Source organism: Mandrillus leucophaeus, unplaced genomic scaffold, assembly GCF_000951045.1.
Source record: "Mandrillus leucophaeus isolate KB7577 unplaced genomic scaffold, Mleu.le_1.0 Scaffold5, whole genome shotgun sequence".
NCBI classification, from domain to species: Eukaryota; Metazoa; Chordata; class Mammalia; order Primates; family Cercopithecidae; genus Mandrillus; species Mandrillus leucophaeus.
In genome coordinates, this window is record NW_012105364.1 from 14,233,416 (window position 1) to 14,257,329 (window position 23,914).

At 36.8% G+C, this 23,914-nt stretch overlaps 1 protein-coding gene across 2 annotated transcripts in view; it reads right to left on the reverse strand.

The window, feature by feature from the left end:
• The window catches only part of CPED1 (cadherin-like and PC-esterase domain containing 1), a 327,742-nt gene that overhangs the window by 39,462 nt on the left and 264,366 nt on the right, over positions 1-23,914 (reverse strand). For both annotated transcript variants that reach the window (XM_011995975.1, XM_011995976.1), the window contains exons 17-18: positions 21,276-21,393; positions 14,117-14,253 (exon numbers count right to left, since the gene is read on the reverse strand). In XM_011995975.1, the coding sequence (XP_011851365.1) occupies positions 14,117-14,253; positions 21,276-21,393 (255 nt within the window). The remainder of the gene's footprint in view (positions 1-14,116; positions 14,254-21,275; positions 21,394-23,914) is intronic.

The window sequence follows — 23,914 nt, forward strand, 5'->3', positions numbered from 1 at the left end:
AGAACTAGAAATACCATTTGACCCAGCCATCACATTACTGGGTATATACCCAAAGGATTATAAATCATGCTGCTATAAAGACACATGCACACGTGTGTTTATTGTGGCACTATTCACAATAGCAAAGACTTGGAACCAACCCAAATGTCTATCGATAATAGTCTGGATTAAGAAAATGTGGCACATATACACCATGGAATACTATGCAGTCATAAGAAAGGATGACTTCATTGACTTCATGTCCTTTATAGGGACATAGATGAAGCTGGAAACCATCATTCTGGGCAAACTATTGCAAGGAGAGAAAACCAAACACTGCATGTTCTCACTCATAGGTGGGAATTGAACAATGAGAACACATGGACACGGGGTGGGGAACATCACATACTGGGGCCTGCCGGGGGTGGGAAGAGGGGGGAGGGATAGCATTAGGAGATATACCTAATGTAAATAACGAGTTAACGGGTGCAGCACACTAACCTGGCACATGTATACATATGTAACAAACCTGCACGTTGTGCACATGTACCCTAGAACTTAAAGTAAAACAATAAAAAAATAAATAATAATAAAAAAAAGAAAATACTGTCAGGAATTAAAGAGTGAATTGTTTCAGTTATATGATTCCTATTCAATCTCTATATCTTTTAGGCCATTCAGTTTGGCAGATTTTTTAAAAGAAAATTTGCAGATTATTTGTTTTGAGGAACAACTTCTGTTTTAAAAGGCCTAGATTATCGTAACAAATATTTATGACTAGACATACAATTTATAAATAATTCTTTCTCTCCCCTGTGAAACTTATTGCCTTACATTAGCATGCATGGGTATTGTTTCTTTTTTGGATAAGCAAAGAGAAAAAATGTGATGTGGTTTTAAACACAAAGGTATGTTTAGAAGAGTTTTGCATCTGCTCTACTCCCATGACTCTGCACGCAGTGTGAGCTACCACAAAGTATACAGGAGTCGATATTTTCCCATTCTTTTCCATAGCATCATGAACCATAGGAACTAAAAGGAGGTAATATTCTTAGGCTCTACAAAAACTTGAGCTTGTTTTTAAATTGTTATATTAGTCAGTCTTGCATCACTATAAAAGAATGCCTGAGACTGGGTAATTGATGAAGAAGAAAAAAGATTTATTTGGCTCACAGTTCTGCAGGCTATACAAGCATGGCACCAGCATCTGCTCGATTTCTGGTGAGGTCTCAGGAAGCTTTTACTCATGGCAGAAGGTGAAGAGGGAGGAGGCATATCACAGGGCAAGAGAAGGAGCAGGAGAGATGCTGGGCTCTTTTAAACAACTAGCTTTCATGTGAACTAGCAAGCAAGACCTCTCTAATTGCTGTGAGTAATTACTGTGGGGAAGGCACCAAAGTATTCATGAAGGATCCATCCCCATGACCTAAATAACTTCCAACAGGTCCCACTTCCAACACTGGGGATCACATTTCAACATGAGACTTGGAGGAAACAAACGTCCAAACTATATGAATAGGCTTATTATAAAATCGTTTAATTATCTTTGTTTTTATTTCCAGTTTCTGAGTTGCATAATTCCTGTATTAGATGAGATAAGCTAAGTGCTGTAACAGATAGCCCAAAAAAACTTATAATAGCTCAAACCCAATTAAAGTTTATTTCTCTCTCAGAAAAATAGTCCAGGTGGTTCAAGGCAGGTTTATGTTCAGGGGTGGGGCAGGGAGGTCATTTAGGGTCCCAGGATGACTAGACTGTGTCTTCAATTATGGCTTCTAAGAACTCTCTGGACGTTGACACCCAACCGAAGGAAGGAAAAAAGAAGCTGTCAGGTTTTCTATGGGCCAGCCCTGGAAGCTGGCCACATCATTGCTGATCACATTCCACTGGTCAGAACTCAGTCTCATGGCCAAATACCTAATGTCAGGAGACACTGAGAAATATAGTCAAGTTGTATGTCATGGAGAAGAGAAACTGACTTTGATGAATGCTTAGCTATTCTCTACCACATTCTCTTACATGCTAATTCTTCCTGGGGAAAAGCTAAACCCTCTGTTCAGATTTTTCCACCTATGAACTAGCAGAAGTGGGAAGTATGTGACAGGCGAAATTTTAATTTGTGTGATGCCTGAAAGGTCTTTTATTTTGAGAAGTTGGTTTCCTGAGACGAATACTATCAAGAAACATCACTTCTTACCAATACCATTTATTGGTAACAATACAAGCAAGACTCTGGGAACTTTTAATTTAAATGTACAATGAAAAGATTTTTATCTCATTTTGTTTCTTCTTGAAGGGAACTAACAATGGTAATACTTAGACTTTTAAATATTTTAATCCATAACCTCTTTTCTCCAGCATTACCCAAAGTAACCAGGACATAGTTAAAGAAACAAGTTAGAAATAAAAGACAATTTGGTGGCTATCTAGGTTGAATCAATACAAAGGTAGTTAGCTTCTCAGAGTCTTCTGATCTGTTGTGGCAGGAAGAGAATTGGATACATGTAGTATCAATAGATAAGAAAAGAAAAAGAAAAAACTTAAAATCATTTTCCTTTTTCCTTTCTTTCCTCCTGCATCACATCAGTTTTATCATCAATATTTACAGAAGTGGTAGCATTTCTCTGGATCTAATAAAGTGCATGTAGATTTCAACACAAGACTGAGCCTAGTTAACAGGAACCCACTAGAATCTTCCCAAAGGGGAAGTTATGTAGGAGTGCAGTAAGAGCTAATCGTCCATGAATCCAGGTAATGCCTGTTTACCGGAGAGCTTTCACATTGCTATAAATAAGGGAAATAAAAGTGAGGTGAGGAGGAGTCTTATTTGTTACATCTAGTCCAGAGCCAAGCATAACCCATATATTTAGAAAGCTCTACAGTGATTCTGATGAGCCCTAAGGTCGAAAACCACTGATCTCCTAAGAAACACGCATTTCTAAATGATGAAAGGGGTGGTTCAGTTGTAATACAAAGCTGAGGCTGGTCAGACTGCTAATGACATTTAGGTCATGATGAAAATCTAGCTCAACAAAGCATCCCTCTGTGAAATGTGATGTGGTTACAATAAATGTTTTCCAATTGTGCATTTTAATTAAGTTGGATGTAGATGAGCAGGCAAATTGATGTTTGCAGTCAAAAACAAATAAAAGACTGACACGCAAATCACTCTCAGACATAAAGTCTGGCGAAAAAAAAAAAAAAAGACAGAAGCGAGCAACTATATAACATCACCTAGGCATAGCTCTTCTAGCTGCTTGGAACAAAATTTTTTGTCTACATTGCCATTATCTCTGGACTGTTGTAGTATTTATTGAATGCTGAAGGAGGGCATCACGTGTAAGTCATCATTTCCTGGTAAGAGTGAGTTGCACTCTTTTCTTGTATCTGACTGATTTACTGAAACTCACAGGCAACAATGAATTACATAACCATAATGGAATTCACATATTAGTCAGAGCATATTATTATAAATTAGCCACACTTTGAAAATTTAAACACCTTTAAGTCCAAGACACTACTTAACGTGAAAACATTACTTAAAAATTTAAGTTACATTCCCTGTTTTAACAGCTGAGTTTAAGTACTTTTTGTAAATATTGCCTTTTTATATTTCCCTTTCTTAATTGCACTCCCCTCTCAGATATTTTATTACTGGTTTAAATTCTGAACTGTTTTCCACTGACAAACAAAATAAAGGCTTGTTTAATTCAGTTAGGTCAGGCTTCTAAGTTTTTGCAGTTGTAAATTTGATTTTCATATTTCTAAACTATTTCCTACATATTTCACCCTGTGTTTACAAAATTATGTTCTCATAATTTCTGTGTTCCATTCAGCATTTATAAAGAGGTGGATATCTATTTAAAGAAATATGTGAAAGTATCATTGAATATATAGTTTCCTTTTTTTCAATTGATTCTCCTTTAATTCAACACAATTGTATATCACAAAACCTATGTACATATACAAAAACCTACAAGTGAAATAAATCTGTAAATGAAATTGTTTGAATACATTTAAAGTTCAAAAGTGTCCCATATTCACCTAATGTTCAGAGGGGAAAACTTGTTCCAACTTTCCACCCAAGATCAGCCCCCTGTTCATGTTGCTGCAATGAAGACAAATGACTGAGGTATGTAAAGTATGATCCTGCTCACAGGCCATTAAGTGTGGTTAGATTCCTGGTCAAAATTACTAGAAGCTTGAACATCTTCTCAGATCTCCACTGATTTGTGTATTGTTCCTTCCGTATAGGCAGGTGGGCTTCTATTTGCAAGTACAGTCTTGGCATTCATCCATGTAAAACAGTAGGAAAAAGATATAAAAGGTCACAATAATGACATAAGGAAATTCAACTGAGAGAAATTACTACTTGGAGATTCTAAAGAAAGCAGAACACTATTCGAAGGCCTAACTTTCTAATAATTCTCAATGCCCTGGCCAAATTCCATTGCCTTTTAATTCAATTCTTCAGAGAGAGACAATTCACTTTAATATGTTCCCAAAGAGAAAAATTACAGGACGGTTTTGTTTATTTTTATTATTCTCATGGAAAGTAAGAAATAGATGTACCGGGAAAACCCTTTGCTCACCTACTCCTATTCATAAGTGAAGCTTTCTTAAAATAAGTGCTAGTCATAGTTGTATTTGTGAATGTTTACACAATTATCTCTGTGCTGTGTGGAATATGAATGTACGCAACTGACTGTTTATGGCTAACTCCTGTGATTCTGAATAAAAAAATAGCTTTCTCAGGCTCTCTCCTCTGCATTTCCACTGCCTCTGCCTTGGTTCTAATTTATACAACCTTTTCAAATATAGACTTTTAGATTAAGAAAACAATGCTCACACATTGTAAAAATGAAAATCATACAGAAATATTTAAAAATATCTCTTCATGCCTAACCAACTATGCTTTACCACCCAAGCTGGCTTCATGAGCATGTGACCTGGATGGTCTTCCAGGGCCACATGCTTTGAAGGGTCCTATGCTTGGTTCATTGCTCTTCTATTGTCTTTTTTTCCCCAAACTTCAACTTTTATTGCAGATATGGGGGTATGTGTGCAGGTTTGCTGCATGAGTATATTGTATGATGCTGAGGTTTGGGATATGGATCCTTGTCATGCAGATAGTGAGCACAGTACCCAATAGGTAATTTTTCCACCTATGGCCCCTCCCCTTCGTCCCCAGCAGTCTGTAGCATCTATTGTTCCCATGTTTTATGTCCACGTGTGCTTAATGTTTAGCTCTCACTTACAAGTGAGAAAATGTAGTATTTTATTTTCTGTTCCTCTGTTAATTTGCTTAGAATTATGGCCTCCAGCTACATTCACGTTTCTGCAAAGGATGTGATTTTGTTCTTTTTATGGCTGTAGTATTCCATGGTATGTATATATGTACCACATTTCTTTACCGAGTTCACCACTGAAGGGCACCTAGGTTGATTCCATGTCTTTGCTAATGTGGTGATGAACATACGAGTGCATGCGTCTTTTTGGCAGAACAATTTATTTCCTTTGGGAAGGAAATAAATAAATAAATATACCCAGTAATGGGATTGCTGGGTCAAATGATAGCTCAGTTTTAAGTTCTTTGAGAATTCTCCAAACTGCTTTCCACAGTGGCTGAACTAATTTACATTCCCACCAATAGTGTATAAGTGTTCTTTTTGCTCTGCAGCCTCTCCAGCATCTGTTGTTTTTTGACTTTTCAGTAATAGCCATTCTCATTGGTATGAAATGGTATCTTATTGCTGTTTTCTTAAAGGATTTTTATAGCTTGAGGTCTTACATTTAAATCTTTAATATATCTTGAAATAATTTTTGTATATGGTGAAAAATAAGGGTCCGGTTTCATTGTTCTGCATATGTCTAGCCAGTTATCCCAGCACCGTTTATTGAATAAAGAACCTTTCATCATTGCTTGCTTTTACTGGCCTTGTTGAAGATTAGATGGTTGTAGATGTGCAGCTTTATCTCTGAGTTTTCTATTCTTTTCCATTTGTCTATGTGTCTGGTTTTCAGTCAGTACCATGTTGTTTTGGTTACTGCAGCGTTATAGTATAGCTTGAAGTTGGGTAGTTATATCTTTGGCATAAGCTTTGTTTTTTTGCTTAGGATTGCTTTAACTATTAGAGCTCTTTTTTTGTCCCATACTAATGTTAGAATAGTTTTTCCCAATTCTATGAAAAGTGACATTGGCAGATTGATAGGAAGAGCATTTAATCTGTAATTTCTTTGGGCAGTATGGCGATTTTAACAATATTAATTATTCCAATCCATGAACATGTAAGGTTTTTCCATTTACTTATGTCATCTCTGATTTTTTCAGCAGTATTTTGAAGTCATCCTCATAGAGATCTTTCACCACCTTGCTTATCTGTATTCCCAGGTATTTCATTTTCATTGTGGCTATTGTAAATGGGATTGCGTTCTTGATTTGACTCAGCCTGGACATTATTGGTGTATAAAAATGCTACTGAGTTCTGTACATTGATCTTGTATCCTAAAACTTCACTAAAATTGTTTATTAGTTCTAAGAGCCTTTTGGCAGTCTCTAGGGTTTTCTAGGTGTAGAATCATATCGTTAACAAAGAGAAATAGTTTGACATTTTTTCCTATTTTGATGCCATTTATTTCTTTCTCATTCCTGATTGCTCTGGCTAGAACTTCCAGTACTATGTTGAACAGGAGTGGTAAGAGTAGGTATACTTGTTTTGTTCCAGTCCTCAAGAGGAATAATGCCAGTTTTTGCCCATTCCATATGATGTTAGCTGTGGGTTTGTCATAGATGGCTCTTATTATTTTGAAGTATCTTCTTTCAATTGATGCCTAGTCCGTTGAGAGCTTTTTATCATGAAGGAATGTTGAATTTTATAAGAAGCTTTTTCTATATGTATTGAGATGATTATGTGACTTTTTGCCTTCATTCTGTTTATGTGGTGAATCACATTTACTGATTTGCATACATTGAACCAGCCTTGCATCCCAGGAATAATGTCTACTTGGTTGTAGTATATTAATTTTTTGATGTGCTGCTGAATTCGGTTTGCTAGTATTTGGTTGAGAATCTTTGCATCTATGTTCATCAGGCAAACTGGCCTAAAGTTTTCTATTTTCATGTGTCTCTGCCAGATTTTGGTATCAGGCTGATGCTAACTTCATGTAATGAGTTAAGAAGGAATCCCTCCTCTTTGATTTTCTGGGATAGTTTCAGTAGCATTAGTACTAATTCTTTTTTGTACATCTGGTAGAATTTGACTGTGAATCCATCTGGTTCATGTCTTGTTTTGGTTGGTAGGTTTTTTTTTTTTTACTACTGATTCAATTTCAGAGCTCAATATTGGTCTATTCAAAATTTTGATCTCTTCCTTTTCAATTTTGGGAGTTTGTGTGTTTTCAGGAATTTATCCATTTCCTCTAGATTTTCTAATTTCTGTGCATAGAGTTATTCATAGTATTATTCTCTGAGGATCTTTTGTATTTCTGTGGAATCAGTTCTAATATCATCTTTGTCATTTATGATTGTACTTATTTGGATCTCTCTTTTCTTGTTGTTAATGTAGTTAGCAGTCTATCAATCTTACTTATCTCTTTGAAGAATCCACTTCTGTTTTCATTGATCTTTTGTAAGGATTTTTACATCTCTATTTTGTTCAGTTCTTCTCTAACATTAGTTATTTATTTTTTCTGCTAGGTTTTGGGTTAGTTTGCTCTCTGTTTTCTAATTCCTTTAGGTGTAAAGTTATAGTTTTAATTTGAGATCTCTCTTACTTTTTGATGAATGTGGTTAGTGCTATAAACATTCCTCTTAACACAACTTTAGTTGTGTTCCAGATATTTTGGTAATTCAGTTCCTATTTTCATTAATTTCAAACAAATTTTAAATTTATGCCTTAATTTCATTCTTCTTCCAAAAGTTATTCAGGAGCAAGTTGTTTAATATCCATGTATCTGGGTAGGTTTAAGATATTTTCTTGATAGTGATTTCTGTTTTTATTGTACTGTGGTGTGAGAATGTGCTTTGCATGATTTAATTTTTTTTGGAATCTATTGAGATTTGCTTTATGTTCAAGCATGTGGTCAATCTTAGGATATGTTCCATGTGTAGATGAGAAGAATATATATTCTGTGGTTGTTGGGTGGAGTGTTCTGTAGATGCTTATTAGGTTCAATTGGTCAAGTGTTGATTTTAAGTCCAGAGTTTCTTTGTTAGTTTCCTGCCTTGGAGGTCTGTCTAATGCTGTCAGTGGGGTGTTAAAGTCTCCCACTATTATTGTGTCTAAATCTGTTCGTAGGCCAACAAGAACGTGTTTTATGAATCTGGGTGCTCCAATATTTGGTATGTAAATATTTAGGATAGTTAAATCTCCTTGTTGGATTTACTCTTTATTATTATATAATGCCTTTCTTTGTCCTTCTTAATTTTTATTGGTTTAAAGTCTATTGTAGCTGATATAAAATAGCAACTCCTGCTCTTTTTTGTTTGTATGGTGTACCTTTCTTCATCCCTTTACTTTGAGCCTGTGTGTATTCTTACATCAAGATGGGTCTCTTGAAGACAGAAAATGGTTGGGTCTTATCTTTGTACCCAAGTGCTACTTGGTGCTACTCTGTGCATTTTAAATATGTCATTTAGCCCATTTACATTTAGGGTTAGTATTGATATGTGAGATTTTGATCCTGTCATCATTTTATTAGCTGGTTGTTATATAGACTATATTGTGTAGTTGCTTTATAATGCCAGTGAGCTATGTTCTTAAGTGTGTTTTTGTGGTAGCAGGTGCCGATCTTTTAATTCCATGTTCAAGTACTCCCTTAAGGACCTCTTATAATGCTTGTGGTCTATTTGAAACAAATTCCCTCAGTGTATGCTTATCTGAGAATGATTTTATTTCTCCTTCCCTTATAAAGTTTATTTTAATGGGATATAAAATTCTTGGTTGGAATTTCTTTTCTTTAAGGATGCTGAAAATAGGCCCCTAATCTCCCCTGGCTTGTAAGGTTTCTGCTGAAAGGTCTGCTGCCAACCTAATGGGGTTCCCTCTGTATGGGACTTGACTCCTCACTCTAGCTGCCTTTAAAATTTTTTCTTTTGTATTGACCTTAGTGAATCTGATGAGAATGTTCTTTGGGGATGGTCGTCTCATAGAGTATCTAGTTGGAGTTCTCCAAATTTTTTAAATACACATGTTAACCTCTTTCATGAGATTAGGGAAATTTTCATGAACTATATCATCAAATGTATTTTCCAAGTTGTTTATTATCTCTCCCCTCTCAGGAAGGCCAATGAGTTGCAGATTTGTTCTCTTTATATAATCTCATATTTCTTGGAGTTTTTGTTTAATTTTTTAAAATACTTTTTTCTTTATTTTTGTTTGAGTTGATTCAAAGAACCAGTCTTTGAGTTTGGAAAGTCTTTCCTCAGCCTGGTCTATTCTGCTATTAATACTTCTGATTGTATTATGAAATTCTTACGGTGAATTTTTTCAAGTCTAGAAGTTAAATTTGAATCTTTCTGAAAATGGCTATTTCATCTTTGAACTCTTGGATTATTTTACTGGATTTCTTGAATTGAGTTTCAACTTTCTATTGAATCTTGATGAGTTTCTTTGACATCCATATTCTGAATTCTATGTCTATCATTTCAGTCATTTTATACTGATTAAGAAACATTGCTGGGGAGCTAGTGCACTCATTTTGAGGTAAGAGGACACTCTGGTTTCTAAATTGCCAGAATTCTTGGGCTGATTCTTTCCTATTTGGGAGTGTTAGTGTTCCTTTAAATATGGTGTGAGTTGAATATAGTCACTTGGCTTTATTTCTGGATGTTTTGAAAGGGTAAAGGCTCTGTACAGCATCTTTATTTGTGGCTTAATGCTTTTTTGGTTTGTTTGTTTGTTTCACAGGGTGCTATATTAGCAAACTCTTTTTGGTGTGGCAGTTTGGGCTATGATCCAGTAGATGGCATGTAAGAGTAATGTGTGTTAGGCCCTTCTCAGCCACAGGGCTCCTCTATATTTACTCAAGTTTCCAGCCATGCTTTGCAGTACAGTGCAGAGAGAGGTGACTTTTCTCTCATTAGTTCTACTCCTACACTTTTGGGAGCCCCCTTTAATCACTGGTACTGTGTCTGCATTTCTTTTGTTAGGTGATCCAAGCTGTGGGGCTCCCTGAACAGAGGCTCCAGCAAGGAGATAGGCCACATTCTTTCCAGGCTGGTCCTGTGGAGGGAGGCATGCCTTGCTCCTGTTCCAGCCCATGAAACCACACATCTCATCCCTCTTAGTGCTCTGAGAGTGTGGGTTTGTTTTCCACTTGAGTGCTGGCCACAGATCTTGGCTCAGCACTCTTGAGCTGCACACTGCAGCCTGGGACACCAGGATCAGCTAGTGGCTTTATCCTTTGAACCCTTGGAATTAGGTTCCACGTGCGCTAGGGGATCTAAAGTGCTCCCAGGCCATCAGGAACATAATCAGGTGGAGCAAAGCATCCAGCTGTGCAGTGGAGGCTGCTGTGCACATGTTCCTGTGAGAAGCCAGGCAGGGTGTGGAGGAGGGCCTGCAGAACAGATGTGCCCCAGTCCCATGGGGAAGTTGACCCCATTTTCTTCTGGCCAAGCAGTAGGCTGGGGCTAAAATTTCTTGGATGGAGATAGGGAACCTTGCGGGGATGGGTGCCTATAGCCAGGTTCCGCCAGAGATGTGTCGTGCACTAAAGCTCCTGTTTCTGCACTGGTTCAGGTACCATTTATGTCTACTCTCTGGACAGATTCCCCTGTCAGCTCAAATGTCCATAGGGTATGTTGGGTCCCCTGTAGCCAGGAATCCAGAGGTCCACAGCAAGTGTTGGTAGTCCCACAGTTCCTTCACTCACTCATTCCCCAGGACCCATTCAGGCCTGGGAACTAGCCCCAGTGTTTGGGTACCCTGGACAGGGTTACCAGCCTCCTCCCTCCTCAGCCTTAGCATCTGTGTTGCCATCTGCTCTTTGCATTTTCTCTCCAAAGATATGTCCAAATGTTGGTTTACTTGAAACTTTGATCTCTCTCAGGCATTTCTTGGCTATGTCACTGGCCCTCGTGTTCACCTTTTGTTCTACTGTTGTCTTGAAACTCTTAATAAATTTTGAACACAGGATCCTGTATTTTTATTTTGCATCCTACCCCTCTCCTATTCCTCTCCACCTATGAAATTACTCTTAACTGTTTGTGACTTCAAGAAATTCTCTATGTATGTAAACATGTTTATAGGTATGCATTGGTTTTTACATCAATGGGATTATTCTGGATATAGTCTATAATTGCTTTGCCTCCTCAATTATGCATGTTGGAATTTTCCCATTACACAGCCTCTGCCTTCCTAGCATCTATTTCTTATTACCCATAGAGAGCCTCCATACTGCTGTGGCATGGCCTTTCTAGTGCTGATTATGCCACTTCTCTGTTAAAAATGGATAAAGCTTCCCTTTTGCATATACAATAAATTAGTGCCTTGATAAATACATCAGGCTATTTAGGCCTACTGGCAGTGTGCTGGCAAATTTGAGTTTCTGAGCATGCAAGTTCTGAAGAACACCTACAAACTAGGAGAGTCACAAAGATAAGCCCCTTTGCTGTGCAGTGAGCTAACTGGTCTTCTGAAGTCTCATCTAAGCATGGACTTCTATTTTCAAACTTTGCAACACCCTCTCTCGTTAACAGGTATAAAAACGATCTTTTTTTTTTTTTTTTTTAACCACTCCTTTGTAGAGTTACTAATAATCAGCCTAGAAATTAGTAAAGGTAATGTTGTGGGCTGAAAGTTTATGTTTCCTCCAAATTCATATGTTGAAATACTAATCTCCAATGTGATGCCATTAGGAGGCAGGGGTCTCTAGGAGGTCATCATGTTTAGATAAGGTCATAATGATAGAGGCTTCATGAAGGGATTTGTTTCCTTATAAGAAGATTCAGAGACTAAAACTCTTTCTCTCTCTTTGTTGTGTGATGACAAAGCAAGAAGGCAGTCAACAGAAGCCAGGAAGAGGGCTATCCCTAGAACCTGACCATGCTGGCACCCTGACCTAGGACTCCGTAGCCTCCAGAACTGTAAGAAATAAGTGTCTGTTGTTTAAGTCACCCAGTCTATTGTATGTTATTATAGCAGCTCCAGCTAAGACAAACAGGGAAGAGGGCCTTTAGCTTTTTACAAAGTTGATTAATCTACCACAGAGGGTTATTTTACAGATGAAGAAAATGAGCCTGAGAAACAAGACGTGTCATGCCCAAAACCGCAGAATTTAGTGATGAACTTAAATGAACATCTATTGCTTTTCAGGTTAATAGACTGTGACAGTTTCTTGGAATTTTTCTGAACACTCTAAATTCTGAGGTCAGAATGGTATTCTGAGCTTAGAGAAGTCTGGCTGTATGGCAACAGCTATTGTCATTGCTCCCAGTGCAACATTTATAGGATATGGAGGCTGGATTATCCAAGTTGATGGTTTAAAATGCCTGTGGAGGGCTGGGCGCGGTGGCTCACACCTGTAATCCCAGCACTTTGGGAGGCCGAGGTGGGTGGATCACTTGAGGTCAGGAGTTCGAAACCAGCCTGGCCAACATAGTGAAACCCCATCTCTACTAAAAATACAAAAAATTAGCCAGGCATGGTGGCGGGCGCCTGTAATCCCAGCTACTCAGGAGGCTGAGGCAGGAGACTCGCTTGAACCTGGGAGGTAGAGGTTGCATTGAGCCGAGATCGCGCCATTGCACTCCAGCTTGGGTGACAGTGCGAGACTCCATCTTAAAAAAATAAATAAATAATGCTCGTGGAGTAGTCACTCCCATACATGTATGATTATCAGTGAATTACTCAATCTCCCTGAGCTTTAATTATCTTAATCAGAAAAAAGATATGATAATGTCTACCTTAGCTGTGATTAGGAATAAATACATTTTTTATTTATTCATTTACTCAACAAATATTAAGTTACTATTCTGTGTCAAAAATGAAGCTCAACAATGAGATTATGGCAGTGGACCCTGCTCTCATGAAGCTTACAATCTGGAGGGATTTAAAGTGTAAGAAATCAGTTTCTTGCATAAAATCAATGCTCAATTAATAACACTGCAAAATATTTCTAAATGATTTTCTTGCCTTCTTTTTTTTAAAAAAGGAACTAACACTGCCGATTGATCTTTAGAGATATTCTCAATCATGAAAATTGGAACATCTATATTGAAATCACCATGAAGAAGATGTCCATCTTCCCATCCTGTCCTTTACCTCCTGTTGTTCTTCTTTAACTATTTGCTAGTAAATTGGCATACCTTCTGCCCAGTGCTTTTTTTCTATGTGTTTTAATAGAGCTTTGTGAAAAATCAGCTTTTGAACTCAGTCTCGCTCATGTGTGAGAGCTTACAAACTGTATAAGGAAATGTCCATCTAATAAAAGGCACTTTGAAAATCGGGTTAAGGATTACTTACTTGATGTTAACCAAGCATCTCGGTCTATGTGCCCAATTTGCATATCCGAGAGTTCTGCCAGACTCTACCTAGTCAGAGCATGCCTAGCAAGAAGACACTGCATGTCCCAGAAATCAGCTTAGAAGCCTCACTAAAGGAAAAATCAGCCTAGTGAGGTCCATGTGAGACCTGCCCAGGAATGTGAAAGAAGATCAGTAAGGTTAGTGCGTAAAAACAATGCCATGCACTTGGAAAGCTCTAGAAGTGAATCTTGCATGCAGGACCTTTTGATTTCCTGTGCTGAGCTGCAGATGTCTGTTTTCACAGCAGTGCCTGCCAGAGCTGCAGTTGACAAGGCCAGCTGCTCTCAACTGCCAACTGTCAGTTGACGTGGCAAGCTCCTACCAATTTGTGCTGAGAAAACAGCATGGAATCGGGTCAGCATAGGACAAGACTTTAATATCCTCCATCTGTCAAATAGAGTTACTTGGAGAAAACTGAACATTTGGAGCAGGAGTTGTTCAGGCTATTCTATGATAACATCTATACATGATTCAAAAAGCCAAATTGCATTCAGTTAGTTTTCCTCTGCTGTGAGACAGCAGGAATTGGTCTAGTAGATACAACTGTATGACTTTTAGTACTTCAGGTGGCATACATTAAAGGCTTCCCCCACTAGATCTAGAACCTACCTTCCTTCCGCCCAGGCACTGCTGGAGTTGAGGCTTAGTTAGGACACCATATTGGCAGTTGTGGGGCTGCCAGGTTATTTCTCTCCAGTCACACGTCCTGTTGTCTGAACAACTAAGGCAAGGCACGATCCACTGGCCTGGAATAGATGGCAAAACTTTCTTTGGTTCTGTTTATGCTGATGAAATTATAATTTGTAAGTAACTTTAAAATTCAGCTATGGCACACCATTTCAGAAATTATAGTAAGACCATCCTTATCCTTTAAATCTAGTGGAATAATGAAGGCATGGCTTCCTGCCAACCAAATAGAATAGCAACATTAAGTAATGTTCTGAAATAACACATTTCATGCTGAAATCAAGTATGAGCTCTGTTCCATGAAACCTTATACTTATTAAAAATCTAAGTATTACTCAATCATTGCCTATTTTTAAACAGTACATTAAGTAGGACCAAAGCATTAATAGATTGGGAGCCCCCCAAATTGGCAATTAGCCTCAAATATTTATTAGCCTAACACATGCATAGGTTCTCCATCCAATAGTATAATAGATCTATTCCCTGCTCTCAAGAGATTTAAGATACAAGAGAACTACTTCAGTATGATAATTTATTATTTTGAAGATTAGTTATTTTTCTTTGATTTGATTGATGGCCTTTTTGGTGTGAATCTCTTCACCTCTTTCTAGCTGTTGCCTGAATTTCTTCATTTGTTAGATGAGGTGTGTACTGTTCTCACATGATTGGTGTAAGGATGTAATGGAGTAATGTATTTAAGACACATTTGCAATATTGTATTTATCTTTTGTTACTAACAGAGTTCAGGTAGAAAGTAGGTCCCAAGCTTTAGCAAATGTTTATAAAATAAATGAATATTCTCTATGCGTTTAAGATCTTTCCTGTTTTATTGATAGAATAACATTCATGCAAAACACTTCGACTTTTAGTGTGAGTGGATACATTAATAATGTGGTAGAAAAATATAATTTTTTTCCTTGTTCATCTTTTCAGGAATTAAGTGTGAACATAGCACATCATATAAACAAATATGGAGTGGTTATTTCTCTCCTTGTTGGAGAACGTATACAATGATGTCTCTGATAATCACTCTCCTTACCCTAAATATCTTGCTTATGTTACTAGTATATATTTACCCTTCAAAAATGAGGGGCTAAAAATCACTCAGTTCTTGAGTTAGAAAGAAAAAAATTTAAAAACTTTGTCCATTCTGGCTTTGATTAGTGGTACTGCTAATAATGGTATCTGGTGTTATATGAAGTTTAGTGGAAAGGATTTCTGGTTTTGGGAGATGAATATAGTGCATTTTATATTCATGACTTCAGGGATGTTAGAATTGTGAATGTGTTTGTGTGTGTGGAAATAGTTATAAATAATAAAATATGAAAGAGGATATAGTTTATGGCTCTTACTGATTGAGCACAGAAAGAGAAAGAAGTGTAGGTATATTAAGAGAGAGACACTGGAAGAGATAAAAGAAAATCAGAGGGAAAGGAGATGAGAAAATTATGAATTCCAGGAACGGAAAGAAAATATACAATAACTTTGCGGGGTACAATGTCAACTGGAAGAGAAATACAAAACTTCAAAAGGAATGCAGACTCATTTGTTCTTCTTACCACAATTTTTTTCTTTTCTTTGATTTTTACATGTAATGAGAATTCCAGAAAACTGCTTTATTAAATGTCTATCTACTAGGTACTTTCTAAGTAATTTCAGGAATGATAAATTAACCTTTATGTCTCCGTATACATATGACTCTCTAGAAGGATTTAATACAGTAAGTATATATTCTGTTGAAGTGTGAGGCATTACTGGTGTTAAAATATCATAATAAGTTTTAAAAAACAGTTAACATTTTTCAGAACCTCCCAAATGCTAGGAATATTCTAAAAACTTTAATTTATCAACATATTTAAACATCAACAACCCTGTTATCATCTCCTTAACCAGGGCTCAGGAACTTGTCTGAGATCCTCTAGTTAGTAGGTGGTAGAACTAGGATTTGAGCAGGGCAGTCAGCTCCAGAGTCCATGCTCTTAACTATAATGCTACACCTCAAAAATTTATAATCAGGTTAGAAGGTTATAATTTATACATAATATAATAACTATAGCATCATAACAAGTAACACATAATGGAGTAAAAATGTCTGTGTGGTTGTCAAAGAGTTGGGGCTTTGGAGACCACACACACCTGGGCTCTATCTCCAACTGGCCCTGCGAACCTCAACATTGACTACATATGAGAGTCACGTGGAAAGCTTTTAAAAATTCCCATGCCCACATTGTACCCCAGACTGACTGAATCACAATCAGTGGGGATGGAGCTCAGGCATCAGTATATTTTAATGCTTCTTTGGTGATTCCAATATGCTGCCAAGGCTAAAACCCACTATTTAAATTGGACAAATTACTTAATCTTTCCTGATTAAATTTACTTCTCTATAAGGAAAATATGTATAACACCTGCCCTAGTGCCTGATTCCCTAATAGTCAACATATATATTTTATATATTTTCCCACCTCTACTCTCAGAGAGCCACAGTTGTTCAAAATAGAGAAAGAGTCATGGAAGTCAGAGTGTTCCAGAAGGGTCCATGAAGCAAATAAAATGTGAACAGGTCTTTAGGGACAGATAAGATTTGAAGACGTGGAAGGAGTGACACTTTAGGTACAGTGAAGAGATGGGCCTGACGGGAGTGAGAATGAAGAACTGGCTGCATATATTGGAGAAAAAGAGGGTCTGCTATGTGAAAGATGTTTCTGAAGTTTCTGGTTATACAGAATGGCAGTACTGCTAAAAGAAACAACACAGAATATTTTGGAGAGATGCTGGTTTTTGAACAGCAAAATAAAGATTATCCTCCTCAAAAGTGCTTATTTTTCCATCCAATTCTCTTTTATAATTTCTTTTTCATTCAGAATATATCTTGCTTTCTAATTCTGTTCTGGCAAGCATGGTTTGTCATTAATAACCAACATCCTCCACATCTTTGATGTAGACACAGCCTAAAGTTTAATCTTTGTTGATGAATTTCTCAAGCAAATCTTCTTAGATAAATGATAGTCTTTCCTTCACAGAGGTTCACATTGAGTGACTTCGTAGCATCACGTTGGATGGAGTTAGAAGAGGCCTTACTTAGGGTGTGTCCTTTCTCTCTCCCTGCCCCCTCACTTTTTTTTTTTTTTTTAACAGAAGAGGCACTCTGAGGCCTGAAGAGTTAAATAACAGAAGTGGGGTCATGCTGTTAATGACAGAGCCAGAACTGAGGTCTCTCAGTCTTCAATTTGCCTATCCTTTTATCGTATTAGGCTAGGTCACCACAAAATAATCAGCAGAAAATGAAATACAGCCCCACTGCCTCTTTGGTAGCACTTATAGGAAAACTCACAAACTGATTGTTATAATGAATTTGTTTTAAAAAGCTGAATTTATCTAGCGAGTTCCTGTGTTGACAGAGACTATGTTTAAGCAAAGATTGTTAATTTTCTTTCTAATAGGATAATGATATGTTGAGGGCATAAATGTGTCTCTGCTAATGAGATTCTATTTAATAATCTTTTGAAGGGCTAAGTTTTCATCAGATCTCAGAATCTCAGAGCATATGCATCCCACCCCTACTCCAGACACTCCACCCCTCAACCTTGCTGACAGCTAATTTTGCACAAACTGAGGCCCACTTTGGCCACTTGCTGCCAAGGATGAAGAAACAAGTGGCTAATTGCGTGCACAAAGATTCAAATATGGGTGCAATTAGTTTGTGGGCATGAAATCGCATGCACATAAAAAGGAAGCCTGATTGGATCTCTGAAAACTTGGCCCCAGTGGTTCATACTACTCTATATTTATACAGCCATCACTCTGCATTTTTGCATTGGTTAACAATTCCTTTTATTTATTGTGAGTTAAATACTGCTTGCAATGGGCATCTGTATAACATCTGCAAAACTGGTGCTCTTGACATTTTAAATAATACCAGCTCTTTGCTAAAATTGTCCAAAAAAGTACCATAAATTCTATGTTATATATTTGAACACTGAATGAATCAAAGCTGTGATTTCTGAAGTAAAGTGTGACATACGTTTTAGGAAACAACATTCTGAGGAATGAAATTGTCTTTTGGGAGAAGTCATTTGATTTATAATTATAGCTCTATATTTAATGCAAGTTAGATTTCAGCCATTTCAGTGAATCAGATTGAATGATACAACGGAGGAAAAAAGGTCAACTCTGGTTTAGCGTTGAGGTGAGACAGGAAATCATGTAAATGTTGGCACTAATTTCTGACTCTGTAATGTTCTAATACAAAGCATTTTTACTTAAGAAGAAAAAATCCATCTATATTTTCAATATTAGTGTTAAAGTATAAGTTGTCATAATTTCTTGCTAAAATAAGGTAGGATAATATTTTTAATTGTTTACATATCATAAAATGCAATCTGAAATATTTTCCTTAAAGTTAATTCTCATTCAATGACCACTGCAGAAATTTTTATTTTTCCTAATTAGAATAATTTTTTTTTTTTTGCTTAAGCAACAGATTTAATTATAGGTTGTATCTTACAGTTAAATTATTTCCTAGAAAATAGAAATCAATTTAAGAATTAAAAAAATACAGTCATTCAAAAGTTTAATGGCTGATGTTATTGAAAATGATATCTTGAGATCAATACATAGGCAAAGCGAAAAAAAGAGATCTGGTTTTGCCAAATAACTGTAATGTGCTTTTAAAATAAGATTTTCAAATTAGTCTATCTTTGGCCATTAAAACTAAATCCAGAGCTCCTAAATAAACTTTCTCCCAATTCGGTCCACTATAACAACTTCTTTCAGTAGGAGGGAATCCTGCTGCTAAGGAAGGAAATCATCTCTAGCAGCAAATAATACATTCTTGCAGACTGCTATCCCGGCCTCACTTGTTAAGTTTTTGAGTCTTTGGGCCTTTTGGAGCTTGAGGATGGAACAGTTGGTTGTTGTGATTGTGCCCTGGCTGCTCATAGTCTTCTGTGGATGGGAGGGAGGTTGGATCTTGGTTTTAGTTCAGCAATCATTTTAAAATCATATATTAGACATTGGAAGATGGATAAGGGACAATCTCTTCTCTAGAGAAGCCTGTGATCTAGGGTAAGCCATCAGTAAAAGCATATTACTCATGCACCCTTGATGCATTAATGAGTACACTGCAATATATATATTCTATATATATTCCTATATTTATATATTTTATCAATTATAAAACATAAAAAGAAAAATATCAGGTAAAATATAAATGCATATATATTTTAATCTTTATCGGCTTCACCCTATGAAGGGCCCTGTGCCACTTCCTTTTCTTCCTGGGGAACATCATTTCGTTTTGGAGACTAAGTGAGAACCATGTAAATACTTAACATAATGTGGTAAAGTGCTGTTGCAGACATGTGCCCCGGATATACTGGGAAGAAGCTAAGCTGGGAATCTGGTGGTGAAAAAAGGCTTCCTGGAGAGGACTTCCAGCATCAGAAGTTGGGCAAAGATGTGAAGAGGACTTGTGGGTAAAGGGAACAGTGTGGACAAAACCTGAAGTTCTAAAGGATCACTGTCAACATAGAGAGGCAGAGGCTGGGAGAAGACTGGAAATATAGAAATGGGCCAGATTAGGGAGGCTTCAAATTGTCAGGCTAAGGAGCATGCCCTTGATTTGTGTGTAATTTGGGGCCTTCTTTAAGGAGGTCTAGCTCCTTAAGTACCAGAAGCCCACTGTTCTATGGCAGCCTCACCCACAATGTCCAGGCACAAAGCCCAACGTAAGTTAGCGTACATTTAGTGAGTGAACAGAACAAGCTGCTACTTCTTAAAGAATCCCAGTAATGTACCTTGAACTTTTTGTTGAAGAACTTTTGCCTTGGTGCAGCTGAAGTAGGAGAAATAGAATTGTTTTATGAATTCTCATAAATTGTCATCTGATAAAAAATATTTAACTGGACACATCAGTGTCTCCTTTGTATGGAAGAGTATATAATCTCATTTAGCAGAGAATCACAAATCACACCACCTGACACACCATAATGGGTAAATCCCTCTCCACTCCCTGAGTGTAATTTATTATTTGGAACACACGTTCAAGAATGGGGACATACCCACGTTTGTTAACCGTGCATGCCAAATTGCAATTTGTCCTGCCCATTTGGGAAACTCATTTCCCATTCAAGCTGTGGTGTGAAGTTCACGGCAAGGGTAGAAAAGCTCCTGAGTGTTTTCTCAGACTTTTTAGATGAAGAGAGAATTGGGGTCAGGAGGACAGAGCAGTAACCAGGAAATTTGGAGAAGATGCTCTCTGTTCCTCTAATAGCTTTGAAGGCAATTTTAATCCCAACTTTGGCTTGACCTCACCATCTCCACTAAAAGAAGATTGTTGGGGAAGTAGAGAAATAGGGAATGTTGAGAGTGGCACCAAAGAAGTATCTCATTCCAGGTCTGCTCAGTGCTTAGGCAGGATTTAACACAGTAATTAAATTTGATGTCACAATTTTCTTGCCTCTATAAATGACTGATATATGAGGGAAACTAGTGATCGGGCCCCCTAACTTTTTTTTTTTTTTTTAGTGAAAAGGAATAATTTAAAACTGAACTTGCATACTTTGCAGTTCTTTGGATATTTATTTTCTAGATATTTATTTTCTAACTACTATGTACAAATTACGGTGCCAAATGAATTAGTATAACGCAAACAAGTCAGGCTCTCTGCCCTCATGAAACTGACATCCTGGGAAAACTGACATTAAACAATTAATTCAATACTTAGTCATTTAAATAATTGTGGTAACTGCTATGGAAGAAAATTACTGAGTGCTATAAACTATATAATAAATAAACAAATCAGAGGCTCAAGAAAGGCTCTCTGGCAGAAGTAACATGGGTAACAGATCTGCAGATGAATATGGATTAACTGGGCAAAAAGGGGAGAAGAAAATAATTGATTATTCAAATTATTTCAAATATTAAAATAATGCACTTACATTAATTATGTTTTATAGTTCATAGTCAATAAAAAGTAATGCCCTTGATTTTTTTATAAAATGATAGTTTAAATAAGCATATACTTATCTATACCAAATTATTCTTTTTTTAGAGAAGTGGTGTCTAATGTGATAGTCACCTTTCATGTCCCCAGATGGACATCTTTTTAGTTCAGACTGTAAAATGGCTTCAATGTAGTCAGAAGAAATAGGCTGTAACCCACAGGTTTCCTCTGGATGAATCAGCAAACCACAATCCTGCATTAAAATAATAGGTATTAGTTGTCATATTAATTAACCTGACCCATAATATTAAAATCTAAAAAATAAGATTTTCTGTGGCAAATAACCTTTTTGGATAAAAGGGAGCAAGTATTCCTTATCCTTCCCCTGCTGGCTTATCAATAGTTGTTTGTGCTAAAAGTAGATAACAATTTAATCTTTATTTTGACATTGATATTCATGTCATTGTTCTGTCACTTTAAAAAATGAATGCAAGTTTTACTTTAAAAATATATCTGTGTCAACTCATTAAAAACAAAAGAAACTATAATAGAGGACAATATAGCAAGTGCAAAAGACAGTTAATGTGAGAAGGGAAATGGGAACTATTTGGAGAGAATTTAATTTAACAGATGAATTTCATTTTTTAACAAACTTTTCTTAAGAATTCATGATACACCAGAGTGGAATCAGATGCATGTATTTTATTCAAAACACATTCTTATATTTACAACAGTGAGTAACATTTCACTGCACTGAATATCATTATAGAGGCATGTGCTATACGAAGCAATGCTTTCAATAGTCTGACAGATGTAGAACAGAAGGATAGTGTATTGCCTCTCTGAAACTTCTCTCCTTCTCCTTCCTCTGCCCCACCCACTGAGCTGCTCCTGCAGCCTGGACCACTCTCATTTTCTCTTAGCTTATTCTGCAAAGCTATTGGCCCTGTACCTGTCCTATGTCCTTCTATCCTACTTCATGTGGTTCCACTGCCACTCTTCTCACTGGGTTCTCTCACTCTATCACAATTTAGGGCATGCTAAAATCCTATCATGTCGACTGGGATTGCTTTCCCCCTAATTTTGCATGGAGACATCTTGCATTTTAGGTCTCAGCAAGGTCTTCCTGAAACTCTAGCACAATTACGTCTCCCTACTGTTGTTCATGTCAGCACCCCATTTGTTTCCTTCATGCTCTTCACCATTTGATAACTGTTTGTCAGTTTGTTTGTTATTTGTCTGGGTCTTTTCTACTATACTGAATGTGCCATGGGAACAAATAACTATTTCACTCACATATGGAACCAGTACTTATCATATAGCAAACAGTAAACATTTGTTGAATGCATAAAAAGTTAGACTTTATTGTGTCCCTCTTTATATCAGAAATTCTCAACAATGGAGAGAAACAGTGGATTTGACCTCTTCTTTGCTGTGTAACTCTGGTTCTAATCAGCAATTTATGGTTACATTCTCTCATATTCTCAACTATCCTAACCTCAGAATCCCAGATCTCATACAAAATGGTCCAGGATATTAAGGAACAAGAGGAATGGAGTGAGTGAACTTAAAATCTTGATTCAGTATACATATTTTCATTTCTTAATTCATGACAAAACATGTAGTTTAAGATACTGATTAAAATTAGAAAAATGATTTGTATTAAGATGCTTATTATAATAAAGCAATAAAAACCACAAAGTTTATTATAATGTGGGGCGATCTAGTCTGAATAAACATCTATGAGTGATATTTGTTAGTATACCCGTGTATGTGTGTGATATCTATCCAACCATTTATTTTTAGTGGAGACTGGATCTTTTATAAGGCTAGAAAAAAGTGTCATGACTCATCTTGCAAAAATATGTTTATATCAAATGTTAGAGCAATGAGAAGCAATTACCATTACACATTGGTGATGGGAATGCAAGTTAGTTCAGTTGCTTTGGAGGGCAGTTTATACCAAAATAAAAAGTGCAGAGGCTCTGCAACCCTGGAGCCTTCTGGGTCTACTCTAGAAAAACATAAGGAATATGTATAAGGATAAATCTAAATGGACTAACTAACATGGAGATATTTCCAAGACATATGGATAAGAAAACACCCAAAAGTTAGAGAACAATTCATGCTATCTGAAATACACACATGTATGTGTGTGGTCACTCAATCAAGAATGTACTAAATACTGATTTTTTGGGAACAGGTATGTCTCTGTTAAGAGAATAAAAGGAAATCTGGATGATGGTAGTTACCTGTAGAATGTGTTCCTGGACTGGCAGTGGATGTCAAGGAGGCTTTAGCTCTATCTAGGATGCTTTACTTTTTATTTAGGGAGAATGTTATTCTTCTAGTACTTGTGAAACTCAATCTTAGTTTGAAGTATTATAAACAACTTTCATCACCTCAGCTGGAGACTTGGCTGATCCTTCAGTCTAGGAGGTACCATGTTGGACATTACTTTTAAATACAAAGTATTTACCTGTTTATAGTTCTATGTGCTATAATGTCATCTAAACGTTAAGTACTTCAGACTGAGATGCTGTGTTCAATTTATTAATAAAAATATATTTTAGCTTATATATACCCATGCAAATAATGTTGAAACATTTTTTAAAGTTTGGATTTAAACTCTTCTTGAAAATTCTTGTTTTGAGATTTCTGTGGGGGTGTGTGTGTGTGTGTGTGTGTGTGTGTGTGATCATGTGCCACTACTCATCCAAAGGGCATTAGAAACAAAGTCTAGATCACAGATACCAAAGTCCTAACTGGTTTCT